Below are 27115 nucleotides of genomic sequence, written 5' to 3'. Positions count from 1 at the left end.
GGACGTGGCGGCGGCGGAAGCTGCGGGGCCGACACGGGCACGCGTGGACACCGACCCGCTTAGCCCCGGCCCAGAATTGGTGCATCGGTGGCTCCTGGGCTCGGGCCCGCGGAGACATGAGCGCGCGGCCGCCCCACGCACCCCGGGCGCAGCGGCCCGGCCCCGCGGCCCCGTGATGGGCTCCTGCGTGTCGCGAGGTGAGGTGTGGGGGGCTGCGACCCGGCACCCGCGCATCCCCTCTCTCCGGCTGCTGCAGGGAACCCCGGGGATGGGTGTCCGCCCTTCACGGACCACCTGCTCTCCAGGGGACCCGGTGCCCCAGGGGGACCAGGCTGGGGAGGGTGGGTGGCGGCGCGGAGAGCGGGTGTGTGGGGGTTGCCTCATGCCCAGACCCACTTGGCACCAGGCAGGTGGCATGAAACGGAGTCTGGGTGCCAGGCTTTCTTCTTGACAGCCACACGCCCCCTGCAGTGTGCCTGGGAGGAGAGGGAGGCTTCCGGTTTTTGTATTTTTTTTTTTTTTTTCTGGTCTGCTTTAGGGACCACGGGGCACTTGGAGGACAAGCAGACCTGTCTTCTGCCCCCTAACACGCAAGCCTTTCTAGCTCCACTCCCCTTAGCCTTCCCGTGCCCCTGTTTTCAATCCCGGAACCCCACTGGCAGGAAAGCGTCAATGGTGGTGAACAGGTTATAAAGCAGGCTGTCCTTCCCCTACCCCTAATTTCTAGTCCCCACCCCCATCCTTGCTCGGAAGACCGGAGGGGAGGGGACAGCTGATACTCCCAGTCACCCTGGGCTTTTTTCTCTCCTGGCACCATCGGTTCTCTCCAAGGTGGTGCCAAGGGAACTGGAGTGATCTTCCCTCACCTGAGGGTGCATCTGTCTGAGAGTGGGCACACGGGGTTCTGCATGGAGGGTGGGGGGATGGGCAAGCGGGTCTCTGGAGCTGTCCCTTTGGAGCTGAGCTACACTTAGGAAAAGAGGTTGAGCTGGTGTCAGTGAGGGGCACATGTGTGTAATCACAGCACTCAGGAGGTAGAGGCAGGAGGATGAGTTCAAGGCCAGCCACAGCTATACAGAGAATTCAAGGCCAGCCCAGGCTACATGAGACACTGTGTTTATTTATTTAAAAAAAAATTTTTTTCGAGATAAGGTCTTCTAGCCCAGGCTGACCTGGAATTCACTATGTAGTCTCAGGGTAGCCTCCAACTCACAGTGATCCTTCTACCTCTGTCTTCCCAATGCTGGGCCTAAAGGTATGTGCTACCACACCTGGCTTTTTTTTTTTTTTTTTAATTTTTTGTTTTTTCAAGGTAGGGTCTCACTCTAGTCCAGGCTGTCCTGGAACTCTCTCTGTAGACCCAGGCTGGCCTCAAACTCAACAGCAGTCTTCCTACCTCTGCCTCCTGAGTGCTACCTGTGTGTGTGTGGGGGGGGGCTATCTTGGTTTATATACTATCTTTTAAAAATATTTTCATTTATTTATTTATTTGCAAGAAGAGAGAGAGAGAAATGGACATGCCAAGGCTTCTTCTGCCACTGCAAATGAACTCCAGATGCATGTGCCACTTTGTGCATCTGGCTTTACAGTGGGTACTGGGGAACTGAACCCAGGTGTTAAACTTTGCAAACAATCATCTTTAACCACTGAACCATCTCTCCAGCTCTGATTATATACTATCTTAGTCCCTGTTTTTTTGTTTGTTTGTTTTAGAAGTAGAGTCTTACTCTAGCCTAGGCTGACCTAGAATTCACTATGTAGTCTCAAGGTGACCTTGAACACATGGCGATCCTCCTACCTCTGCCTCCCGAGTGCTGGGACTAAAGGCATGTACCACCACACCCAGCTAACATTGAGGTTTTTGCATGCCACCTTCTTTGTGAGGGTCTCTTGCCGCTGCAAAGGAGATCTCCTTCCTGGCTGCTCTGCCTCCCATTGATACAGGCATGCTGAGATCATAGACACATATGTTACTTTACATCTGGCTTTATGTGGGCACCGGGGGAAATGGAACCCAGGCTGGCAGGCTTTGCAAGCAAGTGCCTTTAACCACTGAGCCATCTCTCCAACAACTCCTTAGACTCCCATTTTACAAATGAGGACACCAAATGACTTCCTGAGAGCCATATGGCTGGGAAACAGCAAAGGCGGGGCTTGAGACTGGCTCCTCACTTCTGAACCAGGCCCCCCAAGTCTCAGTGCCACACAGCCAGCCCTCGGCTCTGTTGCCCGAGCTGAGCTGGAGCTGTAGGTTTCTTGGGCTGTTGAGTCCCCACCTCCTTCGCTCTCTCAGCTGTCTGCCACATTGCCAACTGGCCAAGGGCTTCCAGGCCAGGTGTGTAGCCTGAAGCCAAAGCCAGTGAGCTTTGCACTGATGCCCCAGGGCGCCAGGCTTTACCCCAGGTTCAGGCCGCTCCTGAGAGAGCTGTCCCCTTGAGTGGTTAGCTGATGGATCAGGAGGACCCAGACTGGCGTCCACACTCCCCAGTGTGTGGCCTCAGAGAGTCACTTGGCCTACATATAGGCTCGGTGCTCTCTCTGAAGTTGGGGTGCTAACAGCGTGGGTGTCACTGGGTTGTGTGAGTGTCTCAGTGTGAGGAGCCCCCACGGAGCTCTGTTCCACCAGTATTCACGAGCTGTGGCGTGTATGTCAGGGTTGTCACAGAGAGAGCTGTTCCAGGCCTTCTTGGTAGGAAAGGGAGCTAGAGACTCCAAGCCCTTCCTACCTTCTTTTATTTTTTTGTTCTTTCAAGGTAGGGTCTCACTCTAACCCAGGCTGACCTGGATTTCACTATGTAGTCTCAGGGTGGCCTTCAACTCACGGTGATCCTCCTACCTCTGCCTCCCGAGTGCTGGGATTAAAGGTGTGCGCCACCACCCTGGTTTACCCTCCTTCCTTCTGAGGAGCGGCAGGTGGCAGGCCAGTTGGAAGGTGATGGGGGCGAGCGGCCAGACTGGCCACACATTGTGACTAGGAACTATCTTATCTATTTTCATTTATTTATTTATTTTTAAATATTTTGAAGTATTTCTATTTATTTTCAAGGAGAGACAGAGAAAGAGAATGGGCACACCAGGGCCTCCAGCCACTGCAAACAAACTCCAGATGCATATGCTACCTTGTGCATCTGGCTTTTTGTGGGTACTGGGGAATCAAACCCAGGTTGTTAAACTTTGCAGGCAAGTGTCTTAACAGCTGAACCGTCGTGCCAGCCCTCATTTATTTATTTTGAGTTTTATTTAAGCCAGGCACGATGGCACATGCCTTTAAACCCAGCACTTGGGAGGCACAGGTAGGAGGATAATTGTGAGTTGGAGGCCACGCTAAGACTACATAGTGAGCCGGGCGTGGTGGCGCACGCCTTTAATCCCAGCACTTGGGAGGCAGAGGTAGGAGGATCGCCGTGAGTTCAAGGCCACCCAGAGTCTACAGAGTTAATTCCAGGTCAGCCTGGACCAGAGTGAGACCCTACCTCAAAAAAAAAAAAAAAAAGACTATATAGTGAATCCAGGTCAGCCTGGACTAGAGTGAGACCCTACCTTGAAAAAAACTTATTTATGAACACAGAGAAGGAGTATGGGCACTCTGCTAAGCTCTACTGCCACTGCAAAGAAACTCCAGATGCATGCACCACTTTGTGCATCTGACAGTTTTTAGAGATTTTGTTTTTATTTTTATTTATTTATTAGAGACAGAGGAAGGGAGAGAGAGTGAGTGAGAATGGGCGTGCCAGTGCCTCCAGCCACTGCAAACAAACTCCAGATGCATGCACCACGATGTACATCTAGCTTATGTGGGACCTGGAGAAGCAAACCAGGGTCCTTAGGCTTTGCAGGCATGCGCCTCAACTGCTAAACCATTTCTCCAGCCCTGTGCATCTGACTGGGTGGCTACTAGGATTTGCAAGGAAGTGTCTTAACCACTGACCACTCCCCAACCCCTCCTGTAGTTTTTCTTTCTTCCTTTTGATTTTTTTTTTTTTTTTTTTTTTTAGTTTTTTTCAAGATAGTGTCTCACTCTAGCCCAGGCTGACCTGGAATTCACTAGGTAGTCTCAGAGTGGCCTTGAGCTTATGGTTATCCTCCTACCTCTGCCTCTGAAGTGCTGGGATTAAAGGCGTATGCCATCACACCCAGCTTTTTTTTTTTTTTTTTTTGAGGTAGGGTCTCACTCTAGCTCAGGTTGACCTGGAATTCACTATGGAGTCTCAGGGTGGCCTCAAACTCACAGCAGTCCTCCTGCCTCTATATCCTGAGTGCTGGTATTAAAGACATGCACTCCCATGCCTGGCTCCCCTCCTCTATTTTTTTTTTTTTTAAAAATATGGAACGCTTCACGAATTTGCGTGTCATCCTTGCGCAGGGGCCATGCTAATCTTCTCTGTGTCGTTCCAATTTTAGTATATGTGCTGCCGAAGCGAGCACCCCTCCTCTATTTTTAAGCTGCTGTTCCTGGGTGCTTATCCTGAGCCAAGCTGGGCCCGGCCTTTGCTCTCTGGCTAGTTAACTCTCCCTGAATTCCCTGGGAGGGGAAATGGGCTAGCTCAAAGCAGAGCAGAACCTCACCCCAGGCGATCCAGCCGGACATGCAGGGGCAGGTTCGAATCCTAGTCCACGGTTCCAGCACTGAGTAGGAAGGCCCACCCTTTGCTTTCTCATATACCCTGCATATAGACACTGGGCGCATGGCCAGTGTTCCAGAACAATTTTCTGAAATAACTCAAAGGGTTCATGTTTGATTGGGCCTCTGATGGCACCCACAGTGGCAGTAGATGGAACAGAGAAGAATTAATATCGTCCCCATTTTCCAGCTCCAGGTCCCTGGGTGCCCACCCCTGCCCCTGACACTCTAGCCTTTCCACCTGCTTCCTACCTCAGCCCTCTCTTCCAACCAACCAGTCAGCCTCATGGTCCATCCTGGGGGTGTCCACAGTACTGGACGCTGAGTACTGTGAGAGCAGATACTGGTGATGGAGGGCTTGCTTCTGGAAGGTCAGACATCTGGTTATGTCCAGAAGTCTCAGGCTCTGAGGGGACAGGCCACATTCACCCACTCTGCTTCCAGTACCCAAGCCCTGTGCTGTGTGGTGCTGGCGTTGCTACAGAGTGGACTTTGCGGAACACTGTGGGGAGACTGAGGGAAGGGGAGACAGGGTGTGCACCCTAAAGGCTTACAGTCTGATGGAAGAGATGCAGGTTTGATTTTGGAGTAGACACACACACACGGACACACACACGGGAAGAATGACCAGAGCCCTCTCAGAGATCGGCATTGATTGGTAGTTGGAGGTTCACCCTGGCCTAGGTGCCAACCCCATCTCTACCACTTAATAGCTGGTGATTTGGATAAGTCAGTTAGCCTCTCTGAGCAGAACAACATCTACATTTTTAAGGTTCAATGAGACATAACGGGTGAGAAGTCCTGGCTTAATAAACTGTGGCAGGAACTCCTAACAGGCAGTCTTGGCCCACAAGGGCCACTTCTGTGGGCGTCACCTGGTCTAATGGAGGCCAACTTGGCAGGCTGCCTGGAGGTAGTGAGGCTAGAACAGGAACTCAGGAGGCTGGGCTCCAGGACGGCAGAGGGAGTTGGGAGGAATTGGGATGTGTGGAAGTCCTTGGCTGGGGTGGAAATGGACGCCCTTATGCATCTCTGAGATGAACCAGTCAGGAATGACGCTACCACGGAATGGTACCAACAAGGGATGGCCCAGTAGTTTATAAACCAACATCCTAGAGAGTGGAGAACACTGTCTCCAGCCACTGGCAAGCTCTGGGATCTGCTTCCCAGGCCAGGACTCACCAGAGAAGGGAGGACTTTCCTCTGTGACCTCCCTCTGTACAGCCCTAGGTCAAGCTCAGGTCCAGGCCCAGGCCCAGGCATGGGACAGAGGACTCAGAGTGTCTGGAAAGAGAGACTGAGAGTCAGACAAGGCTGGAGCAGGTGCGTTGAGGGAGCGTTGGCCGTGGTGGGTGGGTGGCTGCCTCGCTGCCCTCAGATGAGAAGCCTGGTGGGTGCCCCAGGTTGGGACAAATGCCACAGCCCAGGGGCTGGCAGGGAAGCAGAGACTAGCCCCAGAGCAAGGTCACAGGAGGAGTACTCTGGCCATTGCTTCTCCCTAGAGCCCAGGACAGCCTGGGTGGCCCACACCTACATGGTAGTGGCCCAAAGGACCACCTGGTGCATTCATTGAGCAGAAGGTGTCAGAGGAGCATAGAGAGGCAGCTGGCTGGTGGGGTGAGGAGAGACAAGACCAGCACAAGGGGTTTTGGACTCAGTTTGCCGCTCACAATTTGTTTGCCCCCTTCGGGCTGCTGGGGAAGAGCAGGGTTAGGCGTGGGCCCTCTTTGCCCTCCCCCGCCCTTCTCCACCTGTAACTGTCTCCTCCCAAGTGGCTGTAGGCTTATTCTCTCGCTCTTTGGAAACACTCTGGGGACAGTTGGCAACCATGGTGACTAATGGGCTGGGACATAGAACCAGAGGCCCTGGATGGCTCTGAGGCAAGTCAGAGGAGCCTGGGGGACTAGTGTTACAGATTCACCCAGGGACCAAGCAGACGGACAACAGGCTGGCAGGGAAGCTTTGCAGCAAGAAGGCTTTAGGTTAGACAGCAAGAACCACCCGGGTGGTGAGACTGTGAGTCTGATTGAAGACGGGAGCAACCTTGCGAAGCAGAGGGGAAGCTCTGAGTGAAGGCGGAGGGACGGAGGGGACGTCTGGATAACACCCCTCTCCTTAAAGGCTCAAGATGGCTCCTTGAGGTTGTCTTGGCAACCAGAAGCCTGTCAGTCCAGAGGTGGGGGAGGGAGAAGGTCCAAGAAGGGAACTCAGCCCTATAGCGCTGAGAAGTGACAGACGAGTATTCCAAAAGACACCACAGTTGACAAGAAGTGACAGAGGAGTGCTCAGCACTGAAAGTCTCTATCACACCTTCCTAGGCTCAGGGTCCATTGCTGAAGAGGTGGCGGAAAAAATGTAAGAGCCAAAGGAAGGGTAGGACTGCTTACATTGCAATAGACCAGACAGAAATTGGCCTTGATGTCCATGACCTCGCAGTGCCTGACACTACCTACACAAACCTCATAATAGGAGGAAAAGACAATGACATCAAAATAAAAGAGAGACTAACAGAGAGGGAGGGGATATGATTGGAGTGTGGATTTTTGAAGGGTGAAGTGGGAGAGGGGAGGGAACTATCATGGCTTATTGTCTGTAAGTATGGAAGTTGTCAATAAAAAAAGTTTTAAAAAGCCGGACATGGTGGCGCACACCTTTAATCCCAGCACTCGGGAGGCAGAGGTAGGAGGATCGCTGTCAGTTAGAGGCCACCCTGAGACTACATAGTGAATTCCAGGTCAGCCTGGACTAGAGTGAGACCCTACCTTGAAAAATAAGCAAAAAAGAAGGGGCCTCAGACCTTGAGGTCCAGAGAGTAGAGTAAGGACTGGGAAGAAAGGGTGTCTTCCACGACACCCTTGGGAGAGGGAGGCACCCATGGAAGCACAACTTAGCAGTCCCGTGGGATCCCCCTGCACCCCCTCCCAGCCTACATAAACCCTGTTTTTCCAATGGCAGTGATGTGGCTGGGTCCCAGCTGGGCTGAGAGCAGTCTGTGATTTCACCCTAGGCTGGTTTATTAGCTGACGTCTCCATGGCAACCAGTCCTTGTGCGCTTATGGGGCCAAAGTCCTCAGGGGAAGAAGGCAACTTTGGGAGAGGCGTCTGTGTCCCAGCTGGGATGGAGGTCAGGCACAGGCAGGCTGGGGAGGGGCTGGAGCCAGGAGGCCCCCCACCACCTCAGTGCATCTCACCTCCTCTGCTGGTCCTCATCCCCATTCTTCTCACTCCCTGCTCTTCAGCTGGTGAGCTCAAAAGCAACTTCTGGGCTGGAGAGATGGTTTAGTGGTTAAGGCGCTTGCCGGCAAAGCCAAAGGACCCAGGTTCGATTCTCCAGGACCCACGTAAGCCAGATGCACAAAGTGGCGCATGCGTCTAGAGTTCATTTGGAATGGCTGGAGGCCCTAGTGCGCCCATTCTCTCTCTCTCTGTCTCTGTCCAGTAAATAAATTAAAAAAAAAAAAAAACAATTTTAGGGGATGGACAGTGAACCTAGAAACATTCCAGCATGCATCCAAGTCCCTAGGGCACCCCATCTTCAGCTTGGTAGGCCCTGGCTTTATACAACACATAGAATTTTCAGAGCTTTGAAAGCGATGTCTTCTTGTGGTGGTGGTGGAGATGGAACCCAGGGCTTTTTGCATGTTAGGCTCTTCCATTGAGCTATGCCCAAGCTCCAAATGGCTGTGCTGTAACTTTGTTGTCTGGTGTGTGTGTTTGAAACAGGGTCTCACTCTATGTCCCGAGCTGACCTGAAACTCACAGTGTAGTCCAGGCTGGCCTTGAACTCATGGTGTGAGCTCCCTGCCTCAGTCTCTCCTGTGCTGAGATTATGGGCGTGCACCACCATACCCAGCCATAGCTTTCAGTCTTTCTTTGACTCTATAGGAACATAGTTGTGTCTTGACCCAGTATGTACACTGAGACAATTCTTTTTATTTTACTACTTTATTCTTATTTATTAATTTGAGAGAGAGATACAGAAATAGGCAGGGAGAGAGAGAGAATGGGCACACCAGAACCTCCAGCCACTGCAAAAGAACTCCAGCTGTATGTGCCTCCTTGTGCATCTGTCTTATGTGGGTCCTGGGGAGCGGAACCTGCGTCCTTTGGCTTTGCAGGCAAAAGCCTTAACCTCTAAGCCATCTCTTCAGTGCCCACTCAGACAATTCTTATATGTGTAAGCGAGTACATGCCTGTGTACATGTAACTTAAATAGAAGCTTCATGAAACAAGGTGAAACACCACTCTGCATGGGCTCTGAAAGTCTATTTTAGACAGGTTTTTTGTTTGTTTTTGTTTTTTAGTTTTTTGAGGTAAAGTCTCACTCTAGCTCAGGCTGACCTGGAATTCAGTATGTATTCTCAGGGTGGCCTCCAACTCATGGTGATCCTCCTACATCTGCCTCCCGAGTGCTGGGATTAAAGGCGTGCACCACCATGCCCGGCTATATATAACTTTTTAAAAAATGGATTTAATAGCCAGATATAGTGGCACATACCTGTAATCCCAGCACTTGGGAGGGGTAGACAGAAGGATCAGGAGTTCAAGGTCATCTTGGCTATATAGTGTATTTGAGGCAAGCCTGCACTACATAAAACTCTGCCCACCCATCTGGGGGGGAAAAGAAAACCTAGCACCCAGTAGCAAGTATGGTGGTCCACACCTGGAATCCCAGTAGTTGGGAGGCAGAGATAACAGGAGGATTGCAGCAAGTTCAAGGCCAGTCAGGTCTAATAGCAAGATCCAGGTCAGCCAAAGTTACATAGTGAGACTCCGTTTCAAAAAAGAAAAACAAAACAAAAAAAAAAAAAAAACCAGAAAAACTAAAACTAAACCTAGTAAAAAGAGGGCTTGGAGTGTAGTTTATTGATGAGGCGCTTGCCTAATATACATGAGACCCTGGTTTTGATCTCCAGACAGCACTGCAATAAATAAACAGGCAAAAACAGGCCAACAAGTAAATAAAAATAGACCTAGTGAATGGCTTACATGACCCCTGAAGGACATTTCCCTAAGCCCTCCCCACCCCGAAACCCTATTTGTGTTGACTCCGGAGCCCAGAGAGGAGCAAGACTCACTCAGGGTCACACGTCCAGGTCTGGGGACATAGAGCAGGCTGTGCTGGCCATTGCAATGTACAGACATGCAGTTCTGCTCACGAGGTCAGGAACCTTCTGTCCTCTGGCCTAACTGCCTTATGCTTGGGTCATGGGGAAAGAGGGGAGCAGTTAGCCATCACCGTGCCTCCTCTTCTCTTCTCTGGCCTCAACCTGCCTGGCTCTAGTCTCCCCACCTTGGCCATGAGTCTTGGGGCAGGTCCCAGACCGGCCAGCCTCTTCCACATTCTGAGTCCAGGGCCGTTTGGCTGAAAATCTTCACCTCCCATCCAGGTCACTGCTCGCCTTCCCCTTTCCAGCCAGGCTGGCCGTCGCTGAGGGTCACACTCTGCTCTTGGCTCTGCCCCCTCCCTTTCTCTCTGTTGGTGTCTGGTGTGTGGGGTGGAGGCAAAAGGCTCAGATGTTTTTATATGTCTGGAGTTCTAACTCACACTGGCTCGCCACGCAGTATTGGAATAGTTCTGTTTTCCTCGTCCAGAGGCATAGTTAATGAAAGCCTGCTGTGTGCTGGGCCCTGTGGCAGGTGCCGTGGCTGATAAAACAGATGAAGGGCAGGTGTGGAGAGAATGGAGGAGCCAGGCGCACACCAGTGACTGGGTGCAGTGTAGTGTGGAGCAGACCGAGAGGACAGGCAGGGGCAGGTGTTCCCAAGCAAAATAGTTGGGGACATTCTTAAGGATATAGCTTTAAAAAATATGCTTTTAAAAATCTTTTATTTGGGTCAGGTGTGGTGGCGTACGCCTTTATTCCCAGCACTCGGGAGGCAGAGGTAGGAGGATTACAGTGAGTTTGAAGCCATCCTGAGACTAGTGAATTCCAGGTCAGCTTGGGCTAGAGTGAAACCCTACCTCGAAAAACAAAACAAAACTATATATATGTGTGTGTATACATACATATATATAATTTGGGTTGGAGAGATGGCTTAGTGGTCAAGGCACTTTCCTGCAAAGCATCAGGACCTAGGTTCAATTCCCCAGTATGCACATAGAACCAGATGTACAAGGTGGCACTTGGGTCTGGGGTTTGTTTGCAGTGGCTGGAGGCCCTGGCACACCCATTCTCTCTTACCTGTCTCTCTCTCTCTCTCTGTTTCTCTCAAATAAGTAAAAATAAAATATTTTTTTAAAAAATAAGAAAATATTGTGTTTACTTATTTGAGATACAGAGAAAGAGGTAGAGAAAGAGAGAGAGAGAATGAATGCACCAGGGCCTCTAGTCACTGCAAATGAACTCCAGATGAGTATGCCACCTCATGCATCTGGCTTATGTGGATCCTGTGGAATCAAACCTGGGTCCTTGGGCTTTACAAGAATGCTCCTTAACCACTAAGCTATCTTCTAGCCCAAGGCTATAGCCTTTGAGCAGAGACCTAAATGGAGTGAGAGTGAAACCTGGGCTGTCAGGGGAAGAGAGAGTTCCAGAAGGAGGGTGTGAACAGCGGCCCTGGGGCAGCATTGTGCGGGCTTGCAGACATCCAATGGGTCTCCTCCTCCAAGGCACCTGAATCTCGTAACCATTCTCCACAAAGCTCACAAGACTCCCACCTTGGCAAGTGGAAGAAGTGGGTAGTTGTAGTCCAAGGGGCCTAGGCAGAGCCCACCGTGGAAAGGGTGTGTGCTCCCCACCTCCGTGGGCAGTGACAGCGGCTGTCTCAAAACATGGTGAACCTGGGGCATCCCTGTCCTCAGCCTTTCTTGTTTTGTTTTGACAGGTTGTCATGTACCTAGGCCGGCCTCAAACTCACTCCGTAGACAAGATGTGCATGCACTTGTGTGTGTGTGTGTTACTGATGTCAGAAATTTAACTGCTATTGGTTGTATCAAAGGACAGCATGTAGAATTATGTGTCACACTAACACTTGGTGACTTACACTTGGTGATGATATTACTGGTGCACATGATTATTATTTTATCTTTTTCACCCCGGGGATTGAACTCAGGACTATACCCCCACTGAGCATGGAACCAGCAAGCCAGGGTCTTAGCTTTTTTTATTTTTATTTTTTAAATTTTTATTTATTTATGTGAGAGCAACAGACAGAGAAAGGGGCAGAGAGAGAGAGAGAGAGAGTTTCTTTATATTTCCTTCTTTCTTTTTTTTTTTTGGTAGGGTCTCACTCTAGCCCAGGCTGACCTGGAATTCACTATGTAGTCTCAGGGTGGCTTTGAACTCACAGCGATCCTCCTACCTCTGCCTCCTGAGTGCTGGGATTAAGGGCGTGCGCCACCACGCCTGGCCACTTTTGCTTTTTTTGAGACAGGGTCTCATGTAGCCAGGAGGCCCTTGAACTTACTATATAGCTTAAACTCCTGATCCTCCTGCCTCCACCTCCCAGGTGCTGGCATCACAGGTATATACCACCATGCCCAGCTGGCAAATCTATTCAATATACTAACTTTCATTTTAGAACGTAGTTTAAGTATCAGAGTGCCCTAAATAGATGCCCAAGAAACCTTATAGTAAGTAAGATGTCGAATGACCTCCACAATTCCTTCAAATGTGTGCCCTTTCCTCAAGCTGACATCTCAGACCATGATGGTGAGGGCGGAGGATGTGGCTTGGTAGCAGAGCACACTAGAGGCTCTGGGTTTGATGCCTAACACTACAGGAGGAGGAAGGGATAGAGGGGGAGGTCAGGAGGAGAAGAAAGCAGAAAAAGAGAAGAAAAAGGAAGAGGAAGATGAAGAGGGGAAGGAGGCAAGTAAGGGAGAAAAAGAGGAGAGCCAGGTGTGGTGGTACACGCCTTTAATCCCAGCACTCGGGAGGCAGAGGTAGGAGGATCGCTGTGAGTTTGAGGCCACCCTGAGACTACACTGTGAATTCCAGGTCAGCCTGAGCTACAGTGAGAACCTATCTTGAAAAACAAAACAAAACAAAACAAAAAAAAAAAAAAAAAAAAAAGAGGAGGAGGAGACAAGCAGGAGATGCAGTAGTAATTGTGGAGAACAAATTATGAATTGAACCCTTGTAACTTCTTCACTTTTGATCCAGTGTTGCACTTGATGAACCCACGGTGGCTTGGTAGTTTCCTGTCCTCTTAGATACAGAGCTGCCTGCAGCTGCACCCCAGCTGGGTGGTGGGAAGCCCTGGGTTTAATCCCCAGCACTGCAAATAAGCAAATGATGCAACAGCTAGTTAGCAGTGCCATCGTTTCTTCATCCACACCCGAAACGATAGTGGCTCGTGGAATCTCCCCAAGATTATTTTGTGAAGGAGAATCCCAAATAGGAGTACATGATGAAAAACAATTTTTTCAAATTTTATTTTAGAGAGAGAGAGAGAGAGAGAGAGAGAGAGAGAGAGAGAGAATTGGTGTGACAGGGCCTCAGCCACTGCGATTGAACTCTCAATGTTTGTGCCACCTAGTGGGCATGTGTGACCTTGTGCTTGCCTCACCTTTGTGCACCTGGCTAATGTGGAATCTGGAGAGTCCTTAGGCTTCACAGGCAAGTGCCTTAACCACTAAGCCATCTCTCCAGCCCGAAAAACAATTTTTGAAAGTTTCTTATTTATGTGTCTGCATGCATATGTACGTGTGTGTGTGTGCGCGTACCAGGATCTCTTGCCGCTGCATGAATGTCAGACGCATGCACACTTTGCATCCAGCTGTTACATGGGTACGACTTTGCAAGCAAGTGCCTTTAACCACTGAGCCACCTCTGCAGCCCCTGAGAAAACAAAAATGTTGAAACAAGTTCAGGGGAGGGAAGACCTTCCTCAATGGCTCAGTCTCGTCAGGATGTAAAGGTCAAGGACTAAATGAGGCTAGGGAGAGGGCTCAAAGGTTAAGTGCCTGCTGCTTAAATACGAGGTCTGGGCTGGAGAGATGGCTTAGCGGTTAAGCGCTTGCCTGTGAAGCCTAAGGACCCCGGTTGGAGGCTCGGTTCCCCAGGACACACGTTAGCCAGATGCACAAGGGGGCGCACGCGTCTGGAGTTCGTTTGCAGAGGCTGGAAGCCCTGGCGCGCCCATTCTCTCTCTCTCTCTCCCTTTATCTGTCTTCTCTCTGTGTCTGTCGCTCTCAAATAGCTAAATATATTTAAAAAAAATTTTAAATACCAGACCTCTTGAGCTAGAGACTACTGTGTTCAACCTCCCACATCCCGTGTGTGAAAAGATGGATATGTCCACACACATCTGTACCCCTAGTTTGATTGGGGAAGTCGTGGAGACCAGAGAATCACCGGGGCTCAGTGGCCATCCAGTTTCACTGAAAATGGCTGTTCTGGGCTCAGTGAGACACTCACAGGAAAAATCTGGTGAGTGTTAGAGGAGAGACTACTTGTTCTCCTCTGGTCTCTGCACAGGTGCACCAGGGGCATGTGCCACTGCACATATGTGTTTATATGCCATATACACCACACACACACACACACATACACATGCACATGCAGTTTCCAGAATTGTCAGTTACCTTTCAAACATGTACATCTTTATGACTTAAATTTATATTCTTTTTTAATTTTTATTTATTTATTTGAGAGTGACAAAGAGAGAAAGAGGCCAAGAGAGAGAGGGAGAGAATGGTCTTGCCAGGGCCTCCAGCCACTGCAAACGAATTCCAGATGCATGTGCTACCTTGTGCATCTGGCTTACATGGGTCCTGGGGAATCAAGCCTTGAACCAGGGTCCTTAGGCTTCACAGGCAAGCGCTTAACCACTAAGCCATATTTCCAGCCCCTAATTCATATTCTTGAACATATTTCTCAGAAATGTATTTCCTTCAGTTTTGCTTTTTGTTGTTATTTTTGTTATTTTTTTCTTTTTTGTTTTTTTCAAGGTAGGTTCTCACTCTAGCCCAGGCTGACCTAGAATTCACTCGGTAGTCTCAGGGTGACCTTAAACTTACAGTGATCCTCCTACCTCTGCCTCCCAAGTGCTGGGATTAAAGGTGTGGACCACCACCCCGACTCCAAAATAGGTTTTACTTTGTGTGTGTGTGTGCATGAATGAGTGTGCCAGTGTGTCTTGCCATTGCAAATGAATACCAGATGCATAGGCCTTTTTTTTTTTTTTCAACCTCTGGCCTTATGTGAGTGCTGGGTATTGAACGCAGCCCTTCAGGCTTTGCACATGAGCACCTTAACCACTGGGCCACCTTACCAGTCCCCAATTTTCTTCTGTTGAAGAAGCTGGTTTCTTTGAAAAATCTGGTAGTTTTCTTTACTTTCTACTTTAAGAAACTTCAGCACCAGGTGTGATTGCACACCATATAATCTCAGTATTCAGGAACCTGAGGCAGGAGGATTGTTAGTTTGAGGCCAGCCTGTGCTACATAGTCAGACTGTGTTTAAAAAAAAGAGAGGGCTGGAGAGATGGCTTAGTGGATAAGTGCTTGCCTGTGAAGCCTAAGGACCCCGGTTGGAGGCTCGATTCCCCAGGACCCACGTTAGCCAGATGCACAAGGGGGCGCACGCGTCTGGAGTTCGTTTGCAGTGGCTGGAGGCCCTGGCACACCCATTCTCTCTCTCTCTCTCTCTCTGCCTCTTTCTGTCTCTGTCTGTCACTCTCAAATAAATAAATAAAAATAACAACAACAAAAAAAGAGAGAAAAGAACCATAACTTCTTTTTTTTAAATTATACATTTTGTTTTATTTTACTTTATTTTATTTTTGGCTTTTTTCAAGGTGAGGTCTCAGGATAGCCCAGGCTGACCTGGAATTCACTCTTTAGTCTCAGGGTGTCTCAAACTCAGAGCAATCCTTATATCTCGCCCTCCTGAGTGCTAGGATTAAAGATGTATGCCACCATGTCCAGCCCTCTTAAAAAAATTTTTTTTTAGTATTTTTTTAGCTGGGTGTGGTGGTGCATGCCTTTAATATTTTTATTTATTTATTTATTTGACAGAGAAAGAGGGAGAGAGAGAGAATGGATGCACCAGGACTTCCAGCCACTGCAGACGAACTCCAGATGCACATGCTCCCCTTGTGCATTTGGCTAACGTGGGTCCTGGAAAATTGAACCTGGGTCCTTTGGCTTTGCAGGCAAATGCCTTAACTGCTAAGTCATCCCTCCAGCCCTCAAAAAAATTTAAATGTCCTGGGCATGGTGGCGCACACCTTTAATCCCAACACTTGGGAGGCAGAGGTAGGAGGATTGCCATGAGTTCAAGGCCACCCTGAGATGACAGAGTTAATTTCAGGTCAGCCTGGACCAGAGTGAGACCCTACCTCAAAAAACAAAACAAAAAAAAATGTTATTTATTAATTAAATTAGATACAGGGTCTCATGTAGCCCAGGCTAACCTTGAACTTGCTACATGGTTGAAGATTACCTTGAATTTTTTTTTAGTGTTTTATTTAATTAATTAATTTATTTATTTATTTTGAGACAGAAAGAGACACTGGGCATGGTGGCACATGCCTGTAATCCCAGTATTCCGGAAGCAGAGGTAGGAGGATCACCATGAGTTCAAGGCCTTCTTGAGACTAAAAAGTGAATCCCAGGTCAACCTGGACTACAGTAAGACACTACCTCAAATAAAAAGAGGGGGCTGGAGAGATGGCTTAGCGGTTAAGCGCTTGCCTGTGAAGCCTAAGGACCCCGGTTCGAGGCTCGGTTCCCCAGGTCCCACGTTAGCCAGATGCACAAGGGGGTGCACGCATCTGGAGTTCGTTTGCAGAGGCTGGAAGTCCTGGCGCGCCCATTCTCGCTCTCTCCCTCTATCTGTCTTTCTCTCTGTGTCTGTTGCTCTCAAATAAATAAATAAAAATTTAAAAATAAAAAAATAAAAAATAAATAAAAAGAGGGGGAAGAGAATGGGTGTGCCAGGTCCTCTAGCCACTGTAAATGAACTCCAGCTGTGTGCGCCACCTTGTGCTTCTGGCTTAATTGGGATCTGGAGAGTAGAACCTGGTGAAAACAGGGTGCTCACAATCAGGAAAGTCCTTGGACCCCCAAGCCCTAGGTTCATTTCTAATTATTTTTGTTAGGGAAACAGATTGAGAATTGGTGTGCCAGGGCCTCAGCCACTGCAATGAACTCCAGATGATTGCTCCACCTAGTGGGCATGTACGACTTTGCCCGTGCCTCACCCTTGTGCATCTGGCTGACTTAGGATCTGGAGAGTCAAATGTGGGTCCTTAGGCTTGGCAGGCAAGTGCCTTAACTGCTAAGTCATCTCTCCAGCCCCTCTTTTCTAATTATAATCAAAGAATTGATTTTAAAAAAAAGACTGAGAGGATAATTATTCAATTATTATATTTATTGAGGGGAGTACAGCGCCAAGGAAAGGCACCCACATGGCTAGAGATCCAACGTAGAAGGTCTGGGAAAACCATGCAAGGGAAAGAGAGAAAAGAAAGTTCAGGGCTGGAGGGATGGCTTAGCGGTTAAGGTGCTTGCTTGTCCACAAAGCCAAAGGACCTCGGTTCAATTCCCCAGGACCCATGTAAGCCAGATGCATAAGGTGGTGCATGTGTCTGGAGTTTGTTTGCAGAGGCTGAAGGCCCTGGTGTGCTCATTCTCTCTCTCTCTTTCTCAGATAAGTAAATAATAATAATAATAAATTAATTAAAAAAAGAAAGTTCAAGGAGCTCCTGCCATGTGGGAGCTGGAGGGGATAAAGAACCCATGTGGAGGGCTGGAGAGATGGCTTAGCGGTTAAGCGCTTGCCTGTGAAGCCTAAGGACCCCGGTTCGAGGCTCGGTTCCCCAGGTCCCACGTTAGCCAGATGCACAAGGGGCGCACGCGTCTGGAGTTCGTTTGCAGAGGCTGGAAGCCCTGGCGTGCCCATTCTCTCTCTCTCCCTCTATCTGTCTTTCTCTCTCTGTCTGTCGCTCTCAAATAAATAAATAAATAAAATTTAAAAAAAAAAAAAAGAACCCATGTGGAGAGTAAGGGCTAAGGGATCCTCCCCTTGGTTCAATCCAACTAGGCCCCAGCCCAGGCCTAGCTGAGGGAAAAATTCACCCACAGATGGAAGTTCCCAAGTGGTCAGAGAGCCTGCCCTCCCCTTGCAGAGGTATTCCTAACTTTCTAGTGGTGGACTGTCTTCCAGATCAGGTGAACCAGAGGGATAGCAGGTTGGTTAGGGCTAGGGGCTGTCTCAGGAAGAGGTTAGTCCCAACACCAAGTTCCAGGGGCTGAACTTGATCACCCACAATGTTTGAATCCTATGAAAGACCTCCCTCCCAGGAGGGGTCCTGGTTGTTTGTGGAAAATCAGGTCTAGGGAACTAGGCCAGGGATAAGAAGTCAGATCCTCTTTGATTTCTAGCACTTTCTTACTTCCAGGGGTTCAGTCACCCTAACTGTACCCTCCTCTCACTGGGTCCTTAGGCTTCACAGGCAAGTATCTTAACCACTAGGCCATCTCTCCAGCCCTGCCTTGAACTTTTGACCCTCCTGCCTCCCGTCTCCTGAGTGGCGCAGTCACAGGTGTGTGCCACCGTATCCCGTTTTTGTGGTGCTCGGGATTGAACCCAAGGCTTCATACATGCTAGAGAAGCACTTTACCAACTGAGCTATGTCCCCAAGCTGGAATTTCTGTTTTCTTTGTTTGAGGTCTCACTCTCACCCAGGCTGGTCTTGAACTCACAGTGCTTCTCCTACCTCAGCTGACTAAAGGTGTGAGCCTCTACACCGGGCTGCATGTCTTTTTTTTTTTTTAAGTAAGTTTTATTTATTTATTTATTTGTGTGTATGATCACACCAGAGTCTACTTGCCACTACAAATAAATGCCAAATGTTTACACCACTCTTAGTGTCCAGCTTTGTGCGGGTGGCTGGGAAATGTAAGCCAGGTGGGCAGGCTTTGCAAGCGAGCAGCTTTAGCCACTGAGCCATCCTCTGAGCCCCCAGAATTTATTTTATTATTTATTTATTTGGCAGAGAGAGAGAGAGAGGGAGGGAGAGAGAGAGAAAATGGGTGTGTCACAGCCTCCAGCCACTGTAAACAAACTCCAGGTGCATGCACCACCTTGTGCATCTGGCTTACATGGGTCCTGGGGAATTGAACCTGGGTCCTTTGGCTTTGCAGGCAAGCACATTAACTACTAAGCCATCCCTCCAGCCCCAGAATTTCTTTATGATACACCATTAATATGATGCTGATGTCATCCAGGTTGTTCTCCAATTCCGGGGCTGAAGTGATCCTTCCAGCTCAGGACAGTAGGTGTGTCACCATACGATAAAGCTGTTGGGTTCTGTATATTGATTTTGTATCATGTAATCTTATTAATTTATTAGTTCAACCTTTTTTTGGTGAAGTGTTTAGTTTTCAGGTTTTTTGTTTTGTTTTGTTTTTACATCTAAAACCCAGTTATACCTGGGCGTGGTGGTGGCCTTTAATCCCAGCACTCAGGAGGCTGAGGTAGGAAGGTTGCCATGAATTTGAGACTATCCTGGGCTACAGTTCCAGGTCATCCTGGGCTAGAGTGAATCACTACCTCAAAAAAAAAAAAAAAAATGGCCAGGCATGGTGGGGCACACACCTTTAATCCCAGCATTTAAGAGGCTGAGGAAGGAGGATTGCTGTGAATTTGAGGCCAGCCTGGATGGATTCCAGAGTCAGTTGTAGGTTGGCTTGAGCTAGAGTGAGACTGAGACCCTACCTTAAAAAAAAAAAAAAAAACAAAAAAAAAACAGGGCTGGAGAGATGATTTTGCGGTTAAGACATTTGCCTGCAAAGCCAAAGGATCCAGGTTCAACTCCCCAGGACCCACATAAGCCAGATGTACAAGGCGGCGCATGAGCCTGGAGTTTGTTTGCAGTATCTGGAGGCCCTAATGTGCCCATTCTGTCTTTCTCTGTCTGCCTCTTTCTCTCTCCCTCTCTTTCTCAAATAAATAAATAAATAAATAAATAAAAATAAAATATTTAAACAAACAAGCCAGGCATGGTGGTGAACGCCTGTAACCCCAGCACTTGGGAGGATCACCATGAATTTGAGGCCACCCTGATACTACATAGTGAATTCCAGGTTAGCCTGAGCTAGAGTGAAACCCTACCTCGAAAAACCAAAAACCAACCAACTAAACAAACAAAAACCGCTGGGCTTGGTTGCGCATGCATTTAATTCCAGCACGTCATAGGCAGAGGTAGGAGGATTGCTATAAATTCGAGGCCAGTCTGAGACTGTCGAGTGAGTTCCATGTCAGCCCGTACTAAAGTGAGACCCTACCTTGAATAAAACAAAAAGAAAAAAAAATAATAAAGAAAGTCGCTCGTAAACAGGAATGGTTCAAGCCTTTCCATTTCCACTTAAATGCCCTATTTCTTTTCTCTGCCTTATTGCTCTGGCTTGAGTTGGACTTTTCTAAACTTTGTCATTCTTATTTCCAGATCTGTTCACAAGTGCCCACAAGGACTGTCCCAGGCCTCAGGGCACTGACCTTGTGAACACAGACCTGCCCTCCACCCACCCACCCACTGTGATTGCCCCCGACCATGTCACTGGCAAGGTAACAGTCATTCATGCATCATCCTTCTTCTTTTTGGGGGTGGGTGGGTGGGGGATAAACACCTTTGTTTACAAATATCCTGTCCTTTAAAATGTATCCAGAGAAAGTGTTGGATGAAATATGCTAAAATTCACAGGGTACGAATGCATCGTCCTTCTTCCTGCTTCCCTGATACTGTCTGCCCCTACTGCTCCCCCACAGTAAGGGGGAACCACTCCCATCTCCCTTCTTCCCTGACAAACTCAGCTTCTCCTTGGGCGACAGGGGTCTTGAGGATTTCTGGAAGGGTCTGGGCATCCAGGGACCCAGCCAGACCTATTTAGAAAACACAATCCCACCTGAAGATCTTCCTGCCCCAGTTAGCTCAGTTCTGTAGACAGCAGGTTCAGATCTGATCTATTCTGTTCTGGGGTGTGTGCGTGTGCATATGTACATGTGTTATAATGCATGTGCCCCGTGCACTCGCTGTGGTGGCCAGAGTAGAACACTGGGCATCCCACTCCATCATTCTTCCACCAGGTTTTGTTTTGTTTTGAGGTAAGATCTCGCTTTAGCCCAGGTTGGTCTGGAATTCATTATGTAGTCTCTGGGTGGCCCTGAACTCATGGCAATCTTCTTACCTCTGCCTCCCAAGTGCTGGGATTAAAGGTGTACCCCACCATGCCCAATTCTTCCGCCTGTTCTTGTTTGGTCTCTCCCTGCTCCCAGAGCTTTGTGATCTCCAGTGATTCTCAGGTCTCTGCTCCCCCAGGGTGCTGGGGTTACAGATGTGTGTGGCTATGCCCAGCTCTTTATGTGGGTGCTCTCAGGCGCCTGTGCTTGCACAGGAAGTGCTCTTAACTGCTGAGCCATCTCTCTAGCCCTTGCTTTTTTTTTTTTTTTCTGTTTGTTTTTTGTTTTTTCAAGGTAGGGTCTCATTGTAGCCCAGGCTGACCTGGAACTGGAATTCACTCTGTAGTATCAGGCTGGCCTTAAACTCACAGTGATCTTTCTACCTCTGCCTCCCTAGTGCTGGGATTAAAGGTGTGTGCCACCATACCCATCAGTGAAAGAGAGAAAAAGAATGGGCACGCCAGGGCCTCTAGCCGCTGCAGAGGAACTGCAGATGCATGCAATACTTTGTGCATCTGGCTTTATGTGGGTACTGGGGAATTGAACTCAGGTCATTAGGCATTATGGGCAAGCACCTTAACTGCTGAGGCATCTCTTCAGCCCCCTGTTTTTTAAATTTATTTGAGAGAGAATGGGTGCACCGGTACACACTGCAAATGAACTGCCATGGAATGAATGTGCCATGTTGTGCATTTGGCTTTACATGGGTACTGGGGAATCAAACCCAGCCATTGAGGTTTTGCAAGTAAGCACCTTTAACCACTTATCCATCTCCCTAGTCCATAATTGTGTTTTTTGATTTTTTTTGTTTTTCTTTTTAATTTTTTTTGTTGTTATTTTATTTATTTTAGAGTGACAGACAGAGAGAAAGAGGCAGAGATAGAGAGAATGGGCGCACCAGGGCCTCCAGCCACTGCAAACGAACTCCAGACGTGTTCTTCCCCTTGCGCATCTGGCTAACGTGGGTCCTGGGGAATCGAGCCTTGAACCGGGGTCCTTAGGCTTCACAGGAAAGCGCTTAACCGCTAAGCCATCTCTCCAGCCCTTGTTTTGTTTTTCAAGGTAGGGTCTCACTGTAGCCCAGGCTGACCTGGAATTCACTATGGAGTCTCAGGGTGGCCTTGAACACACAGCAATCCTCCTACCTCTGCCTCCTGAGATCAGTGGATTTTAAAAACTCATACTGTAGGCCTAAGTTGTGTTGTTTACATGTTACCACCTGTGGTAAATACGTGCTAGGGGACAGCAGGGCATGACCTGTGAGTGAGCGACCTGACCTCTTGGAGCACCAGAAGGTGAACCCATTCCTTGGCCACCCTCCCCTGAGGCTGCAGGGCCCAGCCGGCTGCTGCATGCTGAGCCCGGCCCTGACTTCTCCCTTTCTCCTCTTGCCTTAGGACAAGCAGCTGGATTTCTGTTGGGATCCTTGGCAGGTCAGTGTCCTCTCTGGCCCCCAGTCTGGCTGACCTAATTGTTCCTTTCTCTGCTATGCCCCACCCAGGCCCATGGTCCAGTCAACCCTGTGGGGAGGGGCTCTGGGTGTGGGTAGGATCTCCCTGCTTTACATGCCAGGTCCTTGCCCACTACCCAGAGGTGGGTGGGTGATAGCCGCAGTCAACCTGCTCACCCGTTCCTCTTTTTTAAATTTTTTTTTTTTGTTTTATGTGTATTTATTTATTTGAAAGTGACAGACAGAGAAAGAGACAGAGAGAGAAAAAGAGAGAGAGAGAGAATGGGCATGCCAGGGCCTCCAGCCACTGCAAACGAACTCCAGACGCGTGCTCCCCCTTGTGCATCTGGCTAACGTGGGTCCTGGGGAACCGAGCCTCGAACCGGGGTCCTTAGGCTTCACAGGCAAGCGCTTGACCGCTAAGCCATCTCTCCAGTCCCTGTTCCTCTTTTTACAGAGGTGCTTCCAGACCACCAATGGCTACCTGTCTGACTCCAGAGCCTGCCCCAGCAACTACAGCGTGGCTGCCCTGGCCACATCATCCCTCGTGGGTAGGTTCTGGCTGCCCTAACTCCTCCAGCCCTCAGACTGCAGGCTCCGCCCTGGGACACCCTGCAGGAGGTAGAAGAAGGCGGCCCTGGTGAGGTCAGCCTTTGCCTCATTGCGAGGCTCCAGCTGGGCTCCTGCGCTCAGAGGTTAAGTCGCTGGGTTGTGGGGAAGCCCTGAGGGAGGACGCAGGGTTTTCTGGTAGCTGTCTGTGTGGTCCCCCATGGGAGAAGCCGAAGCCTGCGCCCTGAGGGATTGCTCTTGGGAGGGCCCACGGGGCGTGAGGGAAGCAGGCAAGGAGGCTGGGGACCCTGCTCAGTGAAGGCATGGTGCAGACACTGGGGAGGGTCTCCCCAGTCTGCAGCGCAGTGCCCGCAGAGTCCAGGGCCCTTGGAGACCACCAGGTGGCCGGATTTGACAGCCTTCCCTCCTCCCCTGCTCAGTCCTCCGCTGCCCTTGGAGAGGACTGTGTGTCCCCGGGAGCACCTCTGGTAAGGTCGTGCCAAAGCAGGGCGGGTGAGAGGAACACGGGCTGGGGAAGGGATTCGGGCTGCTCCAGACCTCTGCTTTGAGTGGACTCAGCCCAGCCCGGCCAGCCCCCCAGGCCACTCCTGCCTCTTCCCAGAGCTTTGCCCCCCGCCCACTTCAGACTCGCACCATGCCACATCGCTGCTGGCGTCCTCACCGCCTGCCTCCCTTTCTTGGCCTAGGCGTCATCTTCCCCACAAACCACTTTTCCTCTACCTTTTTTTTTTTTTTTTTTTTTTTTTGGTTTTTCGAGGTAGCTAGGGTCTCACTCTAGCTCAGGCTGACCTGGAATTCACTCTGTAGTCTCAGGTTGGCCTCAAACTCACGGCGATCCTCCTACCTCTGCCTCCCAAGTGCTGGGATTAAAGGCGTGCACCACCACGCCCGGCTTTCCTCTACCTTTTTGAACTTGGGCCATCGTGGTGAGGGGGAGGTCTTCCCTTTCCTCTCCCCTCCCTCTTTCCCAGGTTCCTGGTCTCTTCATCTTTCCTCAGAGTCTTCCCATGCCCGAGGCCTTGTGTCCTAATGGCTTCAGAAGTCTCAGGCTCGGTTAATGGAGAGGCTGAGTCACCTCTTCCAACCAGAGGACCTGCTCCTAAGAACTCCATCCAGCTCTTCTTCTCCCCATGTCTAGTCCTGGCCCTTGCTGGGTCCCTACACTCCTAATCTTCTAGCTGGGGTGCTCTTCCCAACGATCATTGCTAAAAGACAACCTTGAACCCTCAGCCTGGTGCTCTAGGCCCCCCAGTGTGGTCCTGGGAGGAGCTCCCAGCCTACATTGGTCTAGTCCCCTGTCTCCCCCTTGCTGGGGCTGGTGTCACGCCAGACTCTCCTATGCCTCCTATGCCATTCATCTCTGAAACAGCCTCCAGCTCTGACTTCCATTCGTCCAGTCTCAACGGGCCTTCAGAGCCCAACTGCAGGCCGCCTCTTCCAGGAAGCTCTCACGGCCTGCTCCGCTCAGCAGTCTCCCACTGGTAGAACTGGGAGAGTGCAGAGCAGCTCCACCAGAACTGTTGATTCATGGGAACTGTTGATTCGTGGGACGGAGAGGGGTGGTGGTGCTGGGTCAGAAAGGAATTGAGGAGTGTGAAAGAAGTGGCTACCTCAGAAACTTGCCCCAGATTCACAGGAATATCCCCTGGGAAAAGGACATTAGGTGAGAGGTGGTATGCCAGAGCATGGGCATGTAAGTGAAGTGGGGCCACAGAGGTTGAGGAGAGCACAGGGCAGTGCGTGGGCACAGCGAGGCAAAACGTCTGCTGCTCCTGAAGGCCTATGGGTCACGTGTGGCATCGGGGGTGCCAGACATTCGGTGCTCAGAGCACTGAACAGATATAGGGGCTCGGGAACAGACCATGGATAGGCTGAGGTATGAGGGGCTGAGGGTATCTCATTCATATATATATATAGGTTTTTCGTGGTAGGGTCTCACATTAGCTCAGGTTGACCTGGAATTCACTATGTAGTCTCAGGGTGGCCTCGAACTCACAGCGATCCACCTACCTCTGCCTCCCAAGTGCTGGGATTAAAGGCATGTGCCACCACGCCTGGCTGAGGGTATCATATCTTGAACTGGACCTTATGTTGGGACAGTCCCCCGATAGCCATCTGTGTCCCTAGGGGTGGTGCAGAGCATCAAGGACCACATCACAAAGCCTACGGCCATGGCCCGTGGCCGCGTGGCCCACCTCATCGAGTGGAAGGGCTGGAGTGCCCAGCGGTCAGGCTGGGAGCTGCCCCCTGCCGAGGACGAGCGTTACTGCTGCCTCTCTGACGAGCTGCGTGAAGCCCGCTTTGCTGCAGGTTGGCACGAGGGGCAAAGGGTGTGGGAGGAGGTGCAGGGTGGCTCTGCAGGGGTGAAGCCAGGTCACCCTGTGACCATTGTCTGTGCAAGGACAATAAGGACACAGAGTGGACGAGGCACTTCGTGGCCTCCCTGATCATCTGGGCATTTCTGCTAGGGTCATTTGGACACAACCCCCCACCCCATCCCACATCCTCACTGAACCCAGTCTTGTTAACTCCCAGGGGTCGCTGAGCAGTTTGCCATCACAGAGGCCACTCTGAGTGCCTGGTCCTCACTAGATGATGAGGAGCTACACCCGGAGAACAGTCCCCAGGACGCCTTCCACCTCCAAGGTATAGCTGGGGACACCAGGGTGGTGTGGGCGGAGTGGTGCTGAGGCCAGATGCCCCTTCCTTCCCAAGCCTTCACTTCTTCCTCTCTATGTAAAATGGAGCTGCTGGTCTTTGCCTGCCCGTTCGTTCTCGGCAGAAGGGTTGTGATGGAGATGGGCGTGCTTGGAATACCAGGTTCATCACGGGCACTGATAACCTGGAAAGCAGATCCTAATGTCTCCATTTTACAAATAAAGAAAGGGGGACAATAAGAGGTTCAGAAACTCACCCCAGAGTCACAGTTAGGGGTGCCAGAACCACTGTGATTATTAGAACCCCGAGTTACGAGGGAGGTTTCTATGAGCCTGGGTCTTGAATGAAACTTGCATTCATTCCACTCACAATGACCAAGAAGGGAAGGGTTAGGGGTCCCTGAAGAGCACTAGCTGTCCCACAGCCACACAGTTCAGTGACTTTCCCAGGGTCACACAGCCCAGCAGCGGCATAGCAGGTATCCTCCTCTTTGCCCTGTCGTCTGCATCCAGGGAGGGTGGGAAGATGGATGCAGAACTCTGTCCCTCCCCCACCCCGTCCCCATTTGATGTTCCAGACTTGGAGAACATCTACCTTCAGGACAGCCTTCTGAGTGGACCCTCACAGGACGACAGTCTCCTGGCCTGCTCCCCTGGCCTCTCTTCTGATGTTGGCTGGCCCTCACCCGAGGAGCTCCCAAGCCCCACCCAGCAGCATCGGAGGAGGCTGCCTGGGGGTCCAGGGCCTGAGGGTGGGGCACGCCTGCATGGCTCCTTGCCCTCAATGGACAGTGGCTCGCTCTCGGAGGAGGAGGACGAGGTGTTCTATAACTGAAGGACTGGATCATTCCAGTGCCTGTTTGCCTGGCGGGAGCCCAGGCATACCACAGCACCAGTGTAGCAACGGATTTCTCTTGACCTCTTGGGGCAGGCATGGAGCAGTGAATGGCAGGGATGGGGCAGCTGTCTTCTGGACTGTTCTGTGCTTCTGGGGACCTGCCCCAGCAGTGGGAGCCCCTCACTCCCTGCTCTGTGAACTTGGCCCTTCCAGGGCCTCTGTCCTCTGCCTGCTCCAGGACTCTTAGCAGACACCAGGGCAACGGGCCTCAGGAGAGCTGACAGCTGGACCCCCAGGAATACAAGCACGGAAGGACTGTGAGACCAACTTGGAGGGGGCCTAGGGAACCATCCTTGACCTGGGCTTAGCCCCTCCCCACTGTGCATCGATCCCATGGAATATGGGATCACCTTTTCTGGTAGCTGAGTCATTCCTCAGCTTCCCTCAGTCTCTGGAAGGTCTGACTGTCCCTCTTCCTCTCACCTGCTTCCTCCGAGATGCCCCTGCCTTGCTCCCCACTCCAGGGAGCCTGTGCCTCCCCATTCTCAAACCCCCTTCGTCTCCTACAAGGTTCCTCTTGACATTAAAGTGGTGGGTTCATCCTGGATGAACTTGGCCTGGTCTCTGTGGGGAAGGTGTGTCACTGAACCATGGGTAGGGAATCTGGGGCTGAGAGGCCCCATGGTGGATACCCAGGGCTCATGGAATCCTCAAGGAGTCACACCTGAGGACTCCCCCTTTATCCACTGTGCCTCAGCTAAGGAGATAAGACCCAGAGAGCAAGACCATGCACAGAGCACTGTGAAACACTGTGAGGACAAGCAAGCATCCTAAGGCCCAGTGGGC

The 27115-nt window shown here is 50.5% G+C and overlaps 1 protein-coding gene and 1 non-coding gene across 2 annotated transcripts; one reads left to right on the top strand and one right to left on the bottom strand.

The window, feature by feature from the left end:
- On the top strand, positions 1–26876 carry Fam131c (family with sequence similarity 131 member C). Its single transcript, XM_045150229.1, has 7 exons — positions 1–197; positions 20024–20142; positions 22152–22187; positions 22662–22755; positions 24902–25084; positions 25310–25420; positions 26010–26876. Exons 1-7 carry the CDS (start codon positions 176–178, stop codon positions 26264–26266), a joined length of 822 nt encoding a protein of 273 aa, XP_045006164.1. The 5' UTR covers positions 1–175; the 3' UTR covers positions 26267–26876.
- LOC123461058 lies at positions 4319–4425 on the bottom strand. Its single transcript, XR_006637376.1, has one exon. It is a non-coding gene; the product is annotated as a U6 spliceosomal RNA (small nuclear RNA).
- Positions 26877–27115: the final 239 nt, after the last annotated feature.

This window comes from Jaculus jaculus, chromosome 5 (assembly GCF_020740685.1).
Source record: "Jaculus jaculus isolate mJacJac1 chromosome 5, mJacJac1.mat.Y.cur, whole genome shotgun sequence".
Taxonomy (NCBI): Eukaryota; Metazoa; Chordata; class Mammalia; order Rodentia; family Dipodidae; genus Jaculus; species Jaculus jaculus.
The sequence above is the reverse complement of the archived record's forward strand: the minus strand, read 5'-3'. Positions and strand labels throughout refer to the sequence as shown.